The following is a 20,339-nucleotide window of genomic DNA, read 5'->3' as shown; positions in this document are numbered from 1 at the left end:
AGTATGTGGAGGGAGGGAAAGTATATGAAAGGACCAGGTTGGAACAGCCTTAAATACCAAAAAGAGAAATTTGTGTTTCATCCTAGAAATAACAGGGATCCACAGGAGTTTATTGTTCAGGGAGCTAACATAGTCAGACTAAACGTTTAGAGGAAGATCACTTCAGCAGCTGTGTGGAGGGTAGATTGGAGGGAGGCGAGACAAGCCATGGATGCCACACTGAAGACTTTTCTAATATGTCAGGTGAGAGGAGATGAATGCCTGAGCTGGGCATGGAATGGAGGGAAGAGATCACATACAAGAGATGTCGTGGAGATAAAAATGACAATGTTTTGTGTCTGTGGGGTGAATGAAGAGTGAGGATTTGAGGAGGATGCCAAGGTTGTGAATCTGGAAGACAGGGAGGATAATGGCTCCCTGGACATAACAGGGCAGTTGAGAAGAAGGAAGGGTCTGGAAAGAGAATGAATCCTGTTTGGACATGTTGAGTTTGGGGGATTGTAGGGGACATCCATGTTGAAATGTTCAGCAGGCAGCAGGAGCTGTGGAATTGGAGCTCAGAAGCGATATTAAAGCTGGATAGCTAGATCTGGGAATCTTCTGCATAGAGACAATAATCTGCACGTGGGAATTCTGAGATCACTCAGTTAAATTATAGAGAAAGAAAAGAGAAGAAAGCCCATGATAGAGCCTTGGAAGATACCCCACAGTTCAGCAGTGGAGACTAAGAAGGAACAATCAGACAGCAGGAGAACGAGAGAGGGCTGTCATGAAAGCTTATTGTCTAGTAATAACTTAGACAGATTAGACCATAAGTGCATAGGGGATGACCTCACAAAATGCTAAGAGAAATACTTGGTCGTGGTTGTTTACATTTGCTGGAAGGGGGTAAGGTAACTGGAGGCAATGGGGAAGGCTTTCTGGAGCAGGTAATGGCTGAGCACCAGGGTCTTAGAGGAAGGGAAGATCTTAACAGGAATCTGTGCCAGACAAGGTAGACATGCCATGAGCCAAGACTTGAAGGGAAACAGGGGAGAGGGCAAGAGGGGAACATTTTGCCTTCAAGAGAAGAGGATTAGTATAAAATAAGGTGGGAAGAGTTAGTTTCAGGCAGGTTGTAGAGAGGCTGAAATTCCAGGCCTGGTTTGTACTTTGAATGTTCAAGAGGCACTGAGGACCCTCGGGAGGTTTTTGGGCAAGGGAGTGACGCAAGCACAATACTTTTATCAAATCCAGCCCAACAAGCATTATTTATCCAGCACCTGCAGTCACAAGGCACCATGCAAAAGCCGTCAGAGCCAAGTGCTTGCCACTCAGGAGTTCATATCAAATAGTAATCATAACCTAGAAATTTCTGGGGCTTGGATTCAGGACTGTGTATGGAAAAATCCACCATATCTGTAGCCATGAAACTTGGCCATCTTGTGACAACTGGCTTTCTTCCTCTTAGTACACCTTAACTAATTTGTGTGATCCAAGGGGAGATGAACATGTCCTGGAGGTGAGGCTCCACATCGTTAAGGCCCAGTGAATTTCTAAATAAGCTCGCCCTGCCCGTAGCCAGGCTTCTGCTGAGCCTCAGTGTTTATGCGTGCAGGCCTTGTTTGGTTCTTGTGCTTCTGTGGAGTCACTGCTCAAGTAAAACAGAACGTCTTCCTATTTCCAGTTACTGTCGTCAACAAGGGAATATTTATTCTATATTTAGATGACCTCTGCTTAAAGTTAGTTGAGAGGAGATAGAAATGGCTCCAACTACTTGAAAGTAAGTGTTTGTAAGCAGGGAAATCAGAACAAGTCTATAGGCAGGCAGTTATGTTTTCTTGGGGCTCAGTCAGTTTGGTAGTAATAAAATATTGGATACAGAGCTGTCTTTGTGTGCGTTTGAGCACTCAGCAGGAAATTACAGAGCTGTTATTTTGCCCTAAAGTGTTCGTTATGCATTAGCTGTATTAGATTTTTCCGTCTTTATAATCTGTGCAAAATTCAGACTTTTCTATTAAATGTAAGTAAATCAGTAAACTAGTTTTGACTCCAGAACTACTCTGTAAAGGAGGTAAGCACTGCTAATCGACTTTGAGAAGAATTTTTTTTCAAATCTACATAATACAGAGCTCTTCAAATAACAAATACATCCTTAGTCTGCATAGAACCTTTTCTGAAAAAGTGAAATACAGACCTTAACTTTCATTGTGTTAGCAAGTATATTAGCACCTGCTGTCTATGTACCCCAGACCTTCAGCATTTTGTTTTTCTCACCTGGGGCAGTCTAGCTTCAATTAGCAGGGGAGAGCTAAACCAGGGAAAGCTAAAATTTTAATTCTTTCAAACTAGTCCTTAGATTTAAAAAAAAAAAAAAAAGAAAAGTTCTATTTAAATTCTTCCTAGCTTTTTAACTCAACCATCTGCCAGGGCCCTAGATAAGAAAATATGCAAACTACTTTTGTTGCCCTTCTACCTCCATTTCTGAATCCTTCTTCTGCCTTCTGTCTTCTCTCCTCTGATCCCGAGGTGATGAACTAAGTCACGAGTCTTGGGTGGGTCCTGGCTGTAGTGCTCAGTACCCAGTACCCATGTGGCCCTGGGCTAGTCCCTTTGCCTCTCTAAGTTTCCATTTCCTATTTGTGAAATGAGAGTCAGGCAAATGTTAACTCTTTCATAGGAGTTACTTTGAAGGAAAAACAGTTTATAAATCTTAAAAATGCTTAAAAAATAGTAATGATATAGTGGAAAGTCACTGAACCTGCTTTTCAATCACAGCTTTATTTCTGGTCTAGGTGTTTGGGGCTGGAAACATAACCTCTTTGGCACTTAGTTCCCTGATCTGGAGAAATGAGGGGAATAGACTAGATGGCCTCTTCCAGACCTAATCCTCTGACCTGGAACCCCTGTACTGCCCTGACCTATATATGTTTTGATATCCCTGTCAAAACTCCCTTTCCCTTAGAATTTTTCAGCTAAATAATTGTCTAATTAAAATAATTCACACTCAGGTATCCACAGCACCACTGCGTTTCATTTTGCACACTTCCGTTCTTTAAAATATGATTTCTGGGGCAGCTAGGTGATGCAGTGGATAGAGCACCGGCCCTGAAGTCAGGAGGACCTGAGTTCAAATCCGGCCTCAGACCAAACACTTGACATTAGCTGTGTGACCCTGGGCAAGTCACTTAACCCCAATTGCCTAAAAAATAAAAATAATAATAATAATTTTAAAAAAATGATTTCTTCTTGCGCAGGTCACGGCCCACCTCCAACTTCTTTGTATGGCCTGTAAAATTTATGAAACAGTTTACATGTAGTATCTTATTTGATCTTCCTGACAGGTGAGGTAGGTAGGGAAACTACTATTGTCTCTATTTAACTGGCTAAACTGAAACTAGGGAATTAAGTAACCAGCCCAAAGGCAAACTTGGCTCTTTGCTCCCTAGACCTACCTTCTCTGGGAAAGGATTCTGGTTTGTTTGTTTGTTTTTGTTTTTTTGGTGAGGCGATTGGGGTTAAGTGACTTTCCCAGGGTCACACAGTTAGTAAGTGTTAAGTGTCTGAGGGGATTTGAACTCAAGTCCTCTTGACTCCAAGGCCAGAGCTCTATCCACTGTGCCACCTAGCTGCCCTCAAGGATTCTGTTTTTAAAGTGAAGGTGTTTAATGCAAATTAATTTCATAATTGGTGTTCTTACCTGTTCTTTTTTGGAAAACTTTACATAAGGGTCATATCTTATTGCTTGTGGTGCTGGATAAATGAAATCTTATTTTAAATGCTCAGATTTTCACTTAAATTTTCATTTTTCTACATGCTCTTGTATTTTACTTTGCCTTTAAAGGAAGCTTCAGAACTCCCGATTGTTCTCCAAACAGGAGTGCCATTAACAAATGCTAAGCTCCTCCTCTTAGGGGCTGCACTGCACCTGGTTCTCTCGGGAGACCTGAGAAGAGACTCCGGTAGATTGAGAAATACCATGAGTAGGCCCCACGGCTGTAATCTGACTTTACTCCTAGAGTTCGAGAAGACTTTCCAGTAATGAAATATCTTTGACAGTTAATGTTGACTTTAATAATAGTATGTAAATTATATTATATTACAAAAGCATAAAGTCAGCTGTAAATTTGATTTTTGGGTACCTGGCCAACCTAATCATATGACTGAAAACTATAATTTCTCATTAGAGGGCCAGACTGTGCAAAAACAAGTCTAGAAAGATTTGCTGTCCAGTTCTGATGAAAAGTTTGCCTTTAATATGTTGTAATCGTAATTCTAAACCAAAATGTTGCTTCTGTTTTTTATTTGAGATTTATAGTGATGAAAATTGAATGTTAACCATTTGCTTTCTCTTTAGCTAATTCCCTAAGGTATGGTTAGGTGGGGGGAGAGAAAGTAATTAATTATGAGCATTCTTAATGGACATAGTTTGTATTACTTAGGACAAGGAATATATTCATCTCTTAATGGAAAGGATAAATTATTTTGATAATGCCAAATTATTCGGGGCTTGCTTAGATTCCATTATAAGTAACATGAAAGATGACCATAGCCCCTAATCATTTATCTGGAAGTCAAAAGCACAGAAAAAATGTTAGATGAGAAAAACAGTAGTTATTAGGTGAGAAAAGTTAAAGGGTAGTAGATTTGTGTGACATGAACAGCCAACATAGCTAGATTTTATAAAACTTTATACACATATATGTATGTAAAGTTTTCATTTGATCCCAATAACAACCCCATAAAATGGACACTGGAACTATTAATATTCCCATTTTATAGAGTAGGAAATTAAGGCTCAGAGCTGAAGTTACTTGCCATGATTATACAGCCAGTAAACACTGAAGACAGGATTCAAACACAGATGTCTCCTAACTCTGAATAGAGTGCCCTTCCTACTACACTACAACAAATAAGTTGTATCCTTTAGTCAGTTTATTTCGTTATAGGACTGTGATACCTGAAAGGTAAAGATGCTTTGGGGTCAGTTGGGCTAACAATGCACTTATTCAGTTGTTAGCAATGTACTTCAGTGGATAGAGCATTGTACTCAGAGGCTGTAATAGATCTGAATTTTAGTCTTGGCTCTGCCCAGATATCATATTGGTCCAAATAATGGCAATACTTTCTTTCTCACCACTGTCTTATATTAAGTCGTAGTCTTGCTTGTAATCAGTACATTTGTGTTGTGCTTTCCTTTCAAAGTTATCATTTTATGACTCTGTCCTGTGTTTTAGAACATGCCATTGGTGATCTTAGACACATCAATCAAACTGCATCTCTACAGAAGTCAAATGGGTATATTTACCCTGCCTACCTCACAAAGGATGCCATAAGAATAAAGTGAGGCAGCACATTTGATAGCACTAAAGTAACTGGGCTTTAAATAGTAAGAACGATTGAAATCGTATTTCCTATATCTGGAACCTACTTTTTATGGGATTGTTAGAAGACGGTTTGGTTTTAAATCATAAATTTAAAAGGTTTTGTCTTTTAGCAAACTGCTTTGGGTCATGATGATGAACCCTGGCAGTGTGTGATTTGAATAAGCAAAAATTCAACACGCAAACTGTAGCCCTTCCTTGCATTTCTTTGGGAGGATCTAGTCTATAAAGGCTTTTGATTCAGTATAATCCTTCTCTGTAAGACAGTGTTTTCCAAATAAGAAAAAAAATCATTTTATTAGAGGTTTTCATTTGTTTTGAATTTTATCTCTATTATATCTCTTCTAGCTGAGAGGCTGCATGATATAATAGAGAAAGCATTGCTTTTAGTTTTAGAGGCTGAAGACCTGGGTTCAAAATCCACCTCACTTACTAACCTGGTTCCATGACAAACTAGTCACTATAAACTCTCAGAACTTCCATTTCCTCATCTGTATAAGAATATTAATACTTTAAGTGATTTGCAGACTTTAAATTGTGATAGAAAAGTGATTGTTATTGTTAAAGTTGACTGTGAAAAGACGAGTAAAATAGTTTTCTGTGGTTTATCTCATCAAGAATTCTGTCATATAAGCGCATAGTAATGCGTATACCCCAGGGTACCAGTAATGGAAGTGTCCAGTAGTTCCTAAGTGGCACAGATTGCATGTGATTATCTGGAAATACTTAGAACTAAGTGGTATTTGGTCACCTAACTGATGCCAGTCTTGATGAAGCTTTTTCAGTATTAATGTGAAATAACATTAATTTCACAGTGGCTATGAGCTCCTAGAGGAGCACTACTTAATAATGCCTTTGCCAACATAGCTCTCATAGTTGGCTTCAAGTTAATTTGCATATTTGCCAAGTTTAATGTTTGCCTGGATGAGCCCAGGGGTGGGATGGACATCAAAGCTGTAACATGTCCTGCAGATTTCGGAGTTTTGTTCATTTCTCTGGTATCTTTTTAGAGGAAATCCCTGCCAACTGCAAGTCTGCTAGAGTAAAAATGGTTCTTTTGAATTGCTTATATTCCACCTACACAGGATTAAATCAAGAGTTTTGGATTGTCCTAGCAAAGTTCCTTCCGGTTTCATTTAGGCTTTGTAAAATTAGATTGCTATTCTCTATTCTTTGCCTTTTCTTTCCTAAAGCACAGATATTTTGATACCTAGATAGACATTAATGGTATTTGCTAATCTTTCATACTAGTACTTTGGGTCCTTGAGCTGTTAGATCTCTGACTATTGAAGTCACCAGTTTAATCTGACTATTCTTATATTTGTTGTATTTGGTTCTGATTTTGTTGTATTCCATGTGTTGCATTTGGTTCTGACCATGTTTATCAACTCTGAAATTCCCATATCTGATCATAACATTTTATCATCTCATCTTTCCCTATGCCTTATAACCCCTAACCTTGTTCTTTATCCTCATTATGAATTACTCTGCCTCCACTCCTCATCCCACTCCAACTCTGCCCTGTACTTTTCCAGACCATCTACCTTGGCTCCACACTTCTCCCTTCCCTGTTGGTGAACCAGCTCAACTTGACATTATCTTCCACCCTCAATTCCCTTACCCCTTTGTCCTATCACTGATCATGCCTTTCCAAGACCCATCCCTGGATTACTCCTACCAACTGTCTTATGTGCTGCTGAACATCAGAGCTGGAAGAAATCACAGAATGTTGACTGGGACCACTACAAATTTATGTTAGCTAATCTCAGTTGACTTCCTTGGAGTTCCTCAAACACAATACTCCGTCTCTCATCTCCATGTCTTTGCACGGGCTATCTCCCATGCCTGGAATGCTCTGCTCAGTCACCTTTGCCTCTTTTTCCCAGACATCCTTCAAGATTTAGCTCAAATGCCATCAACTTCAGGAGGTCTTTCTCAATCTCCCCAGCTTCTAATGCCTTCCCCTTTCAGATTATCTTCCAGCTACTCTATTATCTTGAATGTACCTGTTATTAACTTTTGTCTCCCTCATTAGAATGTGAGCCTTTTGAAGGCTTTTTTTTTTGGCCTATGCCCAATGTTTAGCACAGTACCTAGACATATAGTAACCCCTCAATAAATAATGTTTGCCCTGATTTGACTATGATTATAAGGGATTCAGTTATTGAACCTGTCCAGAGTCTTGGCTACCTGTTGAAAGTCTCGGCTTTACACAACTTCTTGCGTGCAGATGCTCATTGGTAATGTGCCACAGCCTGCTTACTCCCATCAGGTCTTTAAAAACAAAAGTGAGAGGTATGTTTCCTTGTTCACTAACTGTCTCAAATGCCAAGAGAAGGTAGAAAAGCTAGGAGGCATTTATAGCTATTGACATCTGTGGCTTCTTTGTAGTCCAGCATGAGGTCCCAACAGGACTGCATGTAATATCCACTCTGAGCAGAAACTGAAAGAAAAATGACTCAGCTTTCCTTTTAAATAAATAGATAAAGCATGATTAATCAAACGTTTTAAATCTCTACATGGTAGATGTTACTCTTTATTGATGTTTTGTAACAGGGCATTTTCCGGTCACATTTTACCCTTTAGGAGCATACATGGAAAGTTACCTGGTCTTGAGTTTAAAACCTTGTTTTTTTAAAGTGGCAGTTGGTGTAAAGGATAAATGACTATCTGGAGTCAGGAGAATCCTTAATTCAAACCTCACCTCCAGGACTTATCAGCTGTATGGGGCTTGGGCAGGTCATGGAACCTCCCTAAGCCTCGGTTTCCTTGTCTGTAAAATGAGAATAATCATACTTGCAGTTTTGAACACGTAGAGTCATTGTGAGAATCAAATGAGATAATGTATTTCAAATACTAGATAAATGTAAGTGATCATTTTTGTTATATTACATTAGCATATTCATTAGGATATATTTACCAGTTTACTCTCAATTAGAGTTATCTTTTATTTTCCCCCTGACTCCACCATAGTGTGGCAGAAAAACGTTTATAATTATATTTCGTACCTTCTGTCCAAGCATTTCTGAATACTTTACAGATCCACCTACCTTCATGTACCACTTAGCATAAGAGGTGTTAGCTTCATTTTATGAAGTGTAAAACAGGTCCAGCAGGATTAATGACTTCATAGTCACATGGTGATTCATTACTAGACTTGAGATTGAAGCCGGAGGCCTGGCTTCAGTTTCTGTGTTCCACAAACTAACCTTGTTACTTAGAAGGTAAGCAAAGATGTAGGTGGTGGTCTTACTCTGGGTGGTGTTTGTGTTTGTGGTTTGAATCAGGCACATCTTATCAAGAGATAATGTTGTTTATGTTGTTTGTTCTCTTCTAGGTCTTGGATCCAGAACAGAACCATAACTTCACAGATCACTACCTAAATGTGGCCTTTGACCTCTCCCAGGTCCTTTTTATAGCTACTGCAAACACTACAGCTACTATTCCACCTGCTCTGTTGGACAGAATGGAGATCATCCAGGTGCCAGGTAACCCTGATGCATGAATGAGACCATCAAGTCTCTCTGTGCTTCATGACTTCTTGCACATACTCTTTTTAAAGCATCATTCTGCTTCAGAGTTGATTAAGGAAGTTGATTTATCAAAGCATTCGGGAGTTTTGAGTTTGGTTTCAAGTCTGATCGTAAGTGGATTTTTAACTGAGAAAAAAATTTTCTGTTCATTAATGTGTTGCAAAATCCATGGCAGATCAGTTGGCTACTTTTCTATAAGCATATACCTTGAGTCTCAATCCAAGAGCCACTTGGGTGTATATCAGTTTCAAAAGTTAAAATTTATAAGACTAAAATGTTATGGCAACTTAATATTTCTCTTTTATCCGGTTTCTAAAGTTGTAGACATTAGAGGTGAAAGAGGATGAGTTCATTCCTTTAGGACCAGTGCTTGGAGTTTCTGAAAAAGAATCTTCTGATTGTCAGTTTAGCTTACCAGGAGTATCAAATGAAGGGTCTTCTACCCTTTCCTCTGGAAGAGTGTCCTGTAATCTGGTTCTCCCTCTTAAGGAGGGGTGTGCCTAGTGGGCAGCTTAATTTCCCTTTTGGTAATTTTAGACTCATTGGAGAGACTCTACTTTTTTTGTTATCTGGGCCCCTCAAGTATTTGTAGACTGTTACTTTCTCCTCTTAGCCATTACTGAGCTGTGGAGAATGAAATTCCCTAAGCAGATTTACTCTGAAGCAACACTCCCTGCTGCCCTCACTGCCTAAGATTTGTCACAGCAAAAATGATTGTGAGATATAAAATCTATATTTTCATAGAGGATGGACCACAATTGGTTTTTTCTAATCATCTCTTATGGCCTGTAGGCTCCTGTGTTAACTAAAACATGTGGAGGTAACAATGGGTGGCTAGGTTAGCTCTACATGTTTACAGAGACAGAAATAAAGTAAATGAGACCAAATTGCCTGGGATCTCCAAATTAAGGCAGAGACTCCATAAGACATACTGTTGTGAAGTGAAATACCCAGGACAGCTGCAGAAGAGGTGGACAGATGATATCAGCTTTCTCTTTTGGCAGGTTTTGGCAGCTTGTTTTCTGGCTTTTCTGCTGTTTCAGTAACTTCCCTTTCTGTTCAACAGATGCTCTGTCAATTCATATTTTTAATCCTGGTTTGTAAAAGAAGGCTGTACATCATGAAGGAGTTCTCTAGTTCAAGGGGAATCGTGTCTACAGGCTTTGAAGGGCGATGTGAATCTATTCACAAGTGCTATACATAATTTTTATAATATTTTTGGAGGACATATTCTATAAAATAGTAAAAGCTCATTTGGAGAAGACTTTCCCTGAATTCCCTCTTGTGTTTATTAGTTCCAAGAACATTTGAAGTGTTAGGTGGGTTTGGTGGGGGGGGGGGTTGTTTTGTTTTTTCTTTTGGCTACAGTTTACATTTGTCTGGTTGGAGTTTGGGAAAATAGTGGGGTTTTTGTTGTTGTTGTTGTTGTCTTCGAGGTCATCATTTTTCTCCATGCAGAGATTCCTAACAAGGGGTCAGCCAGACTCTGGTTGAACACTTCAGTAGTGGAGAACAGTCCATTTTATCGTTGTACAACTCTTAATCATTCAGTCCTAGAGCATCAAGCCAAATGTGTGGGTGAGAGGGACTTACCTTAGAGACTGAGGGAAAATATAAATAGAACACTGTGGTGGGTACAGCTGACATTTTAAGAACTAAACATTAAATCATTCTGAAGGAGATTAAACATCTAGCTTATTGTAAAAAATGCTACAGATGGGATTCTCTATCTTGTCTTTGTGGCTGAGTTTGAAAAGAGCCATAGGAATCAAAGACCTATTTATAACCCATGTATACCCTTACCTCCTTGACTTGAGACCCAGTATTTATTTGGAATTCATAGTTTTATTTTGATGGAGTCTTGTCAAATAAGCAGTAAGTGATATTAACCATTCTAATATAAATGATAGGGGAAATAACATACAAGAAGAAGAGAAAATGTTCCCCTACTCGTTCCTGGGGGTTTTCTTCTTTGAGGGATTTGTCACCCAGATAGCAGACATGCAGCATTTGGTAAATGCTGGTAAATGTGGAAAATTCCAACATGTGGTTCAGAGAATTAAACTTCATTACTCTCAAGGTAAATAAATGTTAACATTTTGAAAGCCCTCCAGCACAGTAAGTAGATGGAGCACTGGACTTGGAGCCAAGGTACCTCAGCTTATATCCTGTTTCTGCAGCTTACAACCTGCTAGGCTTTGGCAAAATCATTTAACCTTTTGGAGTCAGTTCTTCATTTATAAAACGAGGACGTTGTACTAGATGGTCTCTTAAGATCCATTCTAGTTCTAAATATTCGGTTGGTTTGATCCTATGAAATAGCTTCTTCCAAAGGACCTTTGTGTACAGAAATATTTATAGCAGCTCTATTCAGGTGGCAGGGAATTGGAAATTGGGAGGGTACCCATCCATTGGGGAATGGCTGAACAAATTGTGCTCTGTGGTTGTGATGGAATACTGTTATGCTATAAGCAATGATGAGCAGGATGCTTTCAGAAAAACCTGGAAAGACTTACATGAACTGATGCAAAGTGAAATGTACTGTGGACCAAGTAAGAGCAATATTGTAAGGTGATCAGCTGTGAATGACTTAGCTGTTCTTAGCAGTACAGTGATCCAAGACAACTCTGAAAGTCTTACGATGAAAAATGCTGTCCATCTGCAGACAAAAAACTGATAGTGTCTGAATACATATTGAAACATACTTTTTTTTTTACTTTCAAAAAGAAAGAAAGAAATAGCTTCTTCCAAATTTAGAACCAATTGAATTTTGCAGACCTGTGGAATGCATGAAGAACATGACACTGTACGTACATGTTGTGTGTGGACAGGTACCAGACAGGTTCTTTCCTTTTACAGGGTATACACAGGAAGAGAAGATAGAAATTGCCCACAGGCACCTGATCCCTAAGCAACTGGAGCAGCATGGGTTGACACCTCAGCAGATTCAGATTCCTCAAGTTACCACTCTTGACATCATCACCAGGTAAACATAGTTTATACCAATATTCATTTGTACTTTTGAGTCTGAAAAGGAGATGATTTCAGTGGAAACCCACAGCTTCCATTACTCACTTTCAGAGTAACAACTAGAGAGCTGTTTCATCAGCTGTTTGTTTTATATGGGGTTTAGTACAAGGCAAAGATTTATTGGAAGAATTTTTTGGGAATCTTTCCACAGCTAAGAGTTTATGATGAGGTTTCATTTATTCTACAGTTGCAGTGGAGGGAATCAAACCACAAAAATCAACCATGCAGAATGTAACTTCGGACCATAATTCTTGAATAAGACCATCACTATGTTCCATGCTTTCCAGAACACAGTCATTCAATATGGATCATTCTTTGGAGCTTCTAATGAGGAAGTTGATTTGCCTCCCTAGTCTCTTGAAAGCTAGAGGATCCTGTTTAGAAATGTGAAAATACCATAAGGTGTCAAATTTTGATCATTCATCATCATCACTTCTCTGATAGACTTTAAGGGGCAGTGGGGAGGGGATGGGAAGATAGGGAAAGAGAGAGAAAACCCTTGCAAGATTATTGCTCTTATGAATTTGTATTAGATCAGGGGAGGAGGTAGTTTTTAAAGTTTGTTGCCAGGTGCTTAGGTCTGTGGCAAACAGTGCTTAAATTGTCTGAGAAGTGAATTCCGTAGTCTGATTTATAGATTGCGTGTTTGGATGGAAAATGTAACTCTCCAAAGAGAGTTTCTATCGACAGTAGCCTCTTATAGCTTGCCTGGCTCGCTGTTTCAGATCCATTGCATCACCCAGCAAGCTATGTCAGACTGCCAGGCACTCCTTTTGCAGGCTTCTTTTTTTTTTTCCAGTAATTGCTGTCTCAAATTATGTGAAAAGTTTCTTCTGCATTTAGAATCTTTTGCTTTCCAAATAGTTTGGCCAGTCAGACTGCCTTTTCATCTAAAGCAAACCTGTTAATGGAAATATTTTCTAATTTGTGTAAAGAGTGTATGTTTGGGCTCATCTAAGAAGCAGTTAAGAGTGAGCCTGAGCTAGGAGTTCCCTTTTTTCATTCCCTGTTTTGTGAAAATGCTTTGTGAATTTTGCCATCCCTAAGAAACTAGATATTTCATATGAGAGTCTTCCAACAGTGCTGTGGTGTTGGAGAATACCAGTGATGCTTTAGTTCTTTCAGCAAGTCAGGTAACCACTCTCTTTCAGCTTCCCTGTCTCTAAAATGAGGGTGATGATAGATGAGAGAATGTGTCCCTAGCTTGCTAGGAAGCATAATCACTGTTTGTAAAACATTTCTTAATTACTGCCTTTGGGGAAAGTTAAGTAAGTACCTTTGATGTGGGTGCCATTTCAGAATCATAGATCATTCAGTATTGTGTGCTTTAGAAATTTTTCTCAGTAGTTTTCAACTTCTTCCCCCTCCCACTCCCTTGCCCCCATAAAAAAAGAAAACCCAGAATGTAGACATGTGGTACCTTGAACACATTTGAGATGTTGACTAGATTACCTGATGTGGAATGTACCTGGTTATTTTCATGTTGTCTCCCCCTTTCAAATGTAAGCTGCTTGAGGGCAGGGCTTGTTTATTTTGTTTTTTGGGGTTTTTGCCTTTCTTTGTATCCCAAACACTTAGCACAATGAATCCCTTGCACTTACTAAATGCTTATCGACTGATACAGGGTAGGATTTGAGTTTTCTGAATTTTTGGCACATTAGAGTCTTGGGGTTGGAAGGAACTTCATAGATCATTTAGGTCAACCTCCACTTAATATTGGAACTCCCTTTAATGTGTCTAGGAAGTGGTCATCCAGCCCTTGCTTAAGAACTTCCAGTGACAGAAACTTAGTTTGGGGCTTTTGTGGGGGAAGAGGAAGTGTGAGTGGGGGTGTGGGGGTGTGTAAGCCCAAAGCATTTCTTTTATGAATAGCTGTAATTTTTAGAAAGTTTTTCTTTCTGTGGAGTAAAAATCTGCTTCCTTCTAGTTATGCCTTCTTAAATAATGATGTCTGCCTACCTTCTATGCGATGGCCCTTTGGATATTTTAAGACGGCTATCCTAGCACCAAGTCTTTCTTGCCCAGGGTATATCACCTGCTCTTTTAGCATGCTTCGTATGGCATGGTTTATAAAGATTTCATTGTTTCTTTCTAGTCACCCAAACAAACCCAGTCTGTCATTCTCTGTTTTAAAATATGGTACTCGTAAGTGAACATGATATTTTAGATGTGGTCTAACCAGAGCAGAGAACAATCACACTATTCCCTTGTTTCAAATCCTTTATTTGTATAAATTCTCCCCAATATTCGATTTGTGTATGCGTGTGTATGGGTGTTAAGCAGCCACATCATACTGTTCGGTTCCTATTGAGCTAGTAGTCGACTAAAACCCCAAGATCTTTTTTATATGAACTACTGTGAAGCTGGCTTCTTCTCCCTTTCTTATTCCCTGCCTTTACCCCCATCTTGGACTTATATATGTAACCTTTTTTAACCTGTATAAGAGAGGCCACTTCAGAGACAGGCAGACCTGGGTCAAGTTCCAACTGTCAGGGGATGATCTGCCACAGTAGAGGGAGCTGAAATCAATGAAATCGATGAAATCAGAGGTTCAGTCCTCTGACATACTAGCTGTCTTTCACAAATGTGTGTCATTTATAAGTAGTTGATCATCCATTCTGTGTTTTCACCAAGGTCACAGATAAAAATATTGAATAGGAAGCAACATGTTGCTAGTCACCTTCCTCCAGATTTTTTCAGATGGATTTGTCCTCTTTTCACAGTTGTGAGGCTGGTGACTTTGCACAGTCCTCCCTCACTTAAATCCAGTTCAGTTGCAAGTCATGGCATCACCTTCCTGATGTCATGGTCCTCTTCGAGAATAAAGGACAAACAACAACAATTTCCTCCACCAGTATATATTAAAAAATTAAAAAATCTATACTTTATCATTCCCTTTGATTTTTGTCCACATCTTTGCATAATCCTTCCATAAGGGATCCATACAACATTGCTTATTTAAAATGAATGGTAGCAGAGATAACTAGGAAGAGGAGAGAGGAAAGAACATGGCTTGGAGTTGGGAAGTCTTGACTCCAAGACTATCTCATCAGCTTTGTGAACTGGGCAAGTTACCAGCTCTATTCTGTGTCTCAGTTTGCTCTTCTGTAAAATGGGGTCCCTTTGAGGTCTAAATTTATCATTCTACTATCTCCTTACCCTTCAGTGATGTTTAGTATAATCATTCTAGTTTGTGAATCATTCTCCTGGGTGAAGAAGATGGTAGTAAAATAGGAATTTAATAGTTCTGCTTTCTTTCTATTATCTGTTAATAATAAACTATCTTTTCCAAGCAGTGGACCCATTCTTTCTGTGTTCTCACTTCAGATCTAGCTTTCAAAGTTTTTTATATTCCTTAGCATTTTCTTTAGGAACTTCAGGACATTCTGAGCTTTAGCCTTCCTCTTACTGTTCTTGTGGCCTCATGCCATTCTTTCATATTTATCATTAGTCATCCCTTCTTCCTATCTCTTTTATGTGTGTGCGTACATTCGTGTGTGTGTGTGTATCCTTTTAATGCTGGACTTCACCAGAGATGCCTTCCTCTCTTCTTCTTTATTGGGATCATTTGTGATTTTATAGTCCTACTGGTTTCACTTCTGGGTATTCCCTGCCCTATTGAACTACATTCCTCCTTAGAATCTTTAGCTATTGGATTGGACCATTTTTTCCCTATACTTTTTGAAGTCTGCTTTCCTAAAAGCTAAGGCATATGTCTGGCTATGCCTATTTCCTTCCATCACTATGTTTTTGTCATCTAAGTCTACATTAAATTCTGAGGTACCTGTCCAAATTCAGCTCAAATCTGAGATCAAAGTCGACTAGGTGAGATAGTGTCTAAAGCCTTTTTTAAGCGTAGTGATTCTGTGAATGGCTGAGCCAGTAGCATTTGAGGCACATGTAGCATCTCTTGTAAGATGGCCCTGAATACTTAAAATCATGCTTACTTGGCATCCTTTCATATCTTGAGCAGTTGCCGAATTGAAAACCTAGAGAATGGACGTAAGCAGCATAAACAGATGGTAGGGTACTGGTGAGAATTGGAATACTTGCCTCAACTACCATCTTGCATTGGAGAATAAAGAGAGAACTTCATTTTCCTGGTATTTTTAGAGGGAAAAAAATACCCAAAACATTTGATCTAGAAATACTGTTGGTTTTTTTCTTAAGTGCCAAAGTAGGATTGTAACTTTAAACATCATATTACAAAGGAATAATCAAAATGTGGCCAAATTTACTTTGATAATATAGTTGAAGGACTAAGAATTAATGATTAAATATAGTTTACCAGATAATCTGTGGTACACTAAAGGAAAAAAGTCCCTACCAAAAACATGCCTGAAAGTATTTTTTTTAAAGATGTTTAGGGGCAGCTAGGCGGCACAGTGGATAGAGTACCAGCCCTGAAATCAGGAGGACCTGAGTTCAAATGCGGCCTCAGACCAAACACTTCACACTTACTAGCTATGTGACCCTGGGCATGTCACTTAACCCCGATTGCCATAAAAAAAAAAAGAAAAAGAAAACCCAAAGATGTTTAACAAGAGACTTAGAATATAAAGAAGTCATAACCCAGGAAACTACAATGGCCGCATCAATTTGCACATACAGTGTACTGAAGGCAATGAGCATTTATATAATATCTGCTATATCCCAGGCACTGTGCTGCATGCTTTACCAATATTATCTCATTTGAACCTTACAACAACCCTACAAGGGAGATGCTGCTATTATCCTCATTTTACAGAAGAGGCATACACAGGTCAAGGGACTTGCCCAGGATCACACAGCTAATAGGTATCTGAGGCCGGATTTGAGCTCAGGTCTTCCTGACTTCAGGCTCAGCCCTCTATGCACTGCACCACCCACTACCCAAAAACACAAATATCAGTTCTTACATCATCCTCCATTATTTTATAAGTAGGCCTAGAGATCCACTTTACATTTTTGTAAATGACATAAACTGAAGCAAGAATGTATCTGAGTTGTGCTCCTCCAAAGCAAAGTGTTTTCTCCCTATCAGGTATACCAGAGAGGCTGGTGTTCGTTCTCTGGACCGAAAGTTTGGTGCAATTTGCCGAGCGGTGGCTGTGAAAGTGGCTGAAGGACAGCACAAAGACACAAAGCTGGAGCGCTCTGAGGGCACTGAGGGAGAAGGTCAGTATTCCCTGAGCTGAACTGGGACTCATAGACCAGAGGGGATGGCTCAGTAATTGCCTTGCCTGGGTAGATCACAGAGCATGCACATACCGTTTATAGGTTCATGAAAGGAGCAGTAAGCTGCTAATATTTAAGGTCATCTTATCAAGGAAAACCTTGGAACTAAAGATGAGTTTATTTTCTAAACTGCAGGGGGTTTTATTTTCTATTTTGTACTCTGTTAGACCAGAGCAGGATGCTCAGTCTTTTGGGACCCACTAACTTTTTCTAGCTTTATAAAGTCATTGTTTTTGTGTGATAGATAATTGATTGTATCCTTTTGACCTTGACTTCTATAAATTTGTCCTCAGTAATTCACAAGATGGCAGATTTTGTGCTGAAATGCATCAAAATCCATACTTGCTAGTGATCATTTTATAAATATGTTCTAAGAGGGATAGCTACTTGGAACTTTGCATGGCTGCCTTACTGGTACACAGTTACACTATGTATCATTCTAGTAACTCAGCCTATCTAGGTGATGCACTACCACACGCTGTCTTATCTTGCTCTAAGCCCATCTATTTTAATAGTTGAGACGTTAGTTCTATTAGATTGGCTGCTGTCTCACTAAATAGATCTGCCTGAAGCTTTTAGGTTCTCTTTATCACCTTTCCAGAAAGAAACTAGTTTCCCTGTTTAGCCGCTCAGCCTTCAACCAAGCCCCTGTGCTATGTAGCAGCAACAGGAATTCACTGAGTTCTTGTTTCACGTGGCAGTAGACTTAAGTATGTGATTATAGGATCATAGACTTAGAGCTGGTATAGACCTTAATGTTCATCTAATCAAGTGGTTCTCAGAGACTCCTTACTCTTTGAAAAATTGTCAGGGACTCCAAAGACATTTTGTTAATGTGAGTTCTAGCTATTGGTATTTACCATATTAGAAATTAAAACTGGTAAAATTTTAAAATATTTATTCATTTTAAAATAATAATAGTAAACCCATTACATGTTAACATAAATAATATTTTTTAAAATAACTTTTCTAAAACAACAAAAAAAAATAGTGAGAAGAGTGGCATTTTAAAATATTTTTTCATAGATCTCTTTAATCTCTGGCTTAATAAAACACAAGTGGATTCTCGTACCTGCTTTGGTACTCAGTCTGTTGTGATATATTTTAATTGAAGTATTTGAAGGACATATGGCCTCACACAGATATGTTGTTGGAAAAGAGAGGAGCATTTTAATAGGCATATAATACCTTAGTTATGAAAATAGTTTGGACCATGCACACCCCCTGAAAGGAGCAGAGCCTCCCAGGGGTCTGCAGGCCACACTTTGAGAACCACTGGTATAATCCAACTCCATCGTTGTACAGGTACAGAAATAGGCCCAGAGAGATTGACAGTAGCGGAGTGAGGATGAGAACCAAGATCCTAACCTAACTCCAAGTTCAGTACTCTTTCCACTTCACTATCTTGCCTCTCATGATCATAGGTTGCCTCAAGAGGTGGTGAATTCCCCCTCCTTGGAGGTTTTCAAGCAGAGACTGAACAACCAGTTGGCTGTGTTATAGTGGGGCTTTCTTTTGTGTAAAGATTGTGCCAGATAGCCACTCTTGTCCTTTCTAACTTGTAACTGTGATTCTACGATATATGATGGCAAGAGTCCTTCCCCCAAAAATATCTGCTGCTGGACTGAAGAATGATTGTCAACCAAAGTGTCAGACTTTCCTTCTCCAAACTTTTTTCTTTTCTGTTTTCTCTTAGTGAATAAACTTTGGCTTAATACAGCTAGCAAATATAGTGGTTCCTAAACCACAAAGTATATGTCCCCCAAACTGTTGAAGAAAAGAATATAATGTTACCTTTTTATAATGTATCCTTTGTTAAAAGAAAGTAACCTTACATACATTAACTTTAGCAAAGGTAATACCAACCTCATCTATTGCATGTAATATGTTTTCTTAGCATTTAATTGTATTTACTCATGTAGTTGTAGAAAGTGTTCTTTGGGATCTGCTATTTTGTATCATTTAACTCTTTCCATGTTTCTTTGTATTCTTCATATTTGCCATTTAATGGCACAATAATTCAGTTTTCATACTTTGTTTTCAAAATGACTTCTTTATAGATTATTCTGAAATTAGATAGGAATAGGAAAGAAAGAAACAATGTGCCTTTTCAGTCAACCAGCAGGTTTAACAATTTACACTCACTGATATTTGTTTCAAACCCTGAGAATAAAATTGATACATCCATAAAATTGTTTACCTAAATAGCCACTTTTTAGTTCCTCTTAGTTTTGTTAATAACCTTAACAATGTATCAAAGTCTACAACAATACCCTTTCCTCACAGATTACAGTTGTGTAGTAGAAGAATAGCTGAGGGAGCAAAGTGATATTAATTTTGAAGACCTTTCTGTGAAATTTTCATATCAACTACTCTGTACTAATGAATTCCCTGCTTATACAGCAGAGTTCAGTGCCATTTGCAGATTGAGAGTTTGTGTGTGTGTTTGCATTCACAGGCATATATACATCTATACACACGTATGTGTATGTATAATGTGTCTATATACATATACATGTGTGTAAACTGCTTTGCAAACCTTGCTATATAAATGTTAGCTATTATCAGCACAAAGTAAATTAAAGACACAGTTGAAAATAGTTGTGGACGTTTATTTGGGCAGTGTTATCCAGTAGGAGCCAGTTCTTTAAATTTGTGATTTGTTAAAAATCTTGTCATTTAAAAATGTAATTTTACTTAGAATTCTTAGTAGTTGAGCCAAAGGATTTATCTTTTGTCATGATTATTGAAGTGCCTTAGTAATGGGGGATTAGCTAGATAAAGTATAGTAGCTGGATAAAGTAGCTCTTGTGTTTCCCTAGGAGGACAGTATTCAGTTTAGAGCAATTGGATGATAAAGCTATCAGATCAAGTTTTTGAGTATATTTCCAACTTTCTGAGGTTGACTGCCTGGAGGGCAACTTCTAATGGTTTCCCACCCATTGAAATCAGTAGCAAAAACCTGAGCTAGATGGCTATTCGTTGATGTGTTGCCCCATATTACAATTTTTATCCTCTTAAAATCACTGGGTGTTCACATGCCAGGGTTGTTCCTTTGTTCTTAAATACAAGAAAGCTGGTCTCCATGAGCCCCTGGGTCACTTTAGCAAATGAATCTTACTAGTAGTTATTTGTCCTTTCAGTTAGACTTTGCTTGCTATCCCTAATTCTGCTTGTCTCTCTTTACTCCACAAAC

General features: G+C 38.7%; 1 protein-coding gene across 1 annotated transcript in view; it reads left to right on the top strand.

Moving 5' to 3' along the window:
• LONP2 (lon peptidase 2, peroxisomal) overlaps window positions 1-20,339 on the top strand; it is a 115,780-nt gene that overhangs the window by 53,528 nt on the left and 41,913 nt on the right. The window contains exons 9-11 of the mRNA XM_020985117.2: window positions 8,701-8,851; window positions 11,756-11,882; window positions 16,950-17,083. Coding sequence (XP_020840776.1) covers window positions 8,701-8,851; window positions 11,756-11,882; window positions 16,950-17,083 — 412 coding nt within the window. The remainder of the gene's footprint in view (window positions 1-8,700; window positions 8,852-11,755; window positions 11,883-16,949; window positions 17,084-20,339) is intronic.

Source organism: Phascolarctos cinereus, unplaced genomic scaffold (assembly GCF_003287225.1).
Source record: "Phascolarctos cinereus isolate Bilbo 61053 unplaced genomic scaffold, phaCin_HiC Scaffold_2;HRSCAF=192, whole genome shotgun sequence".
NCBI lineage: Eukaryota > Metazoa > Chordata > Mammalia > Diprotodontia > Phascolarctidae > Phascolarctos > Phascolarctos cinereus.
Note: the sequence above shows the minus strand (reverse complement) of the source record. Positions and strands in the feature narration are given on the sequence as shown.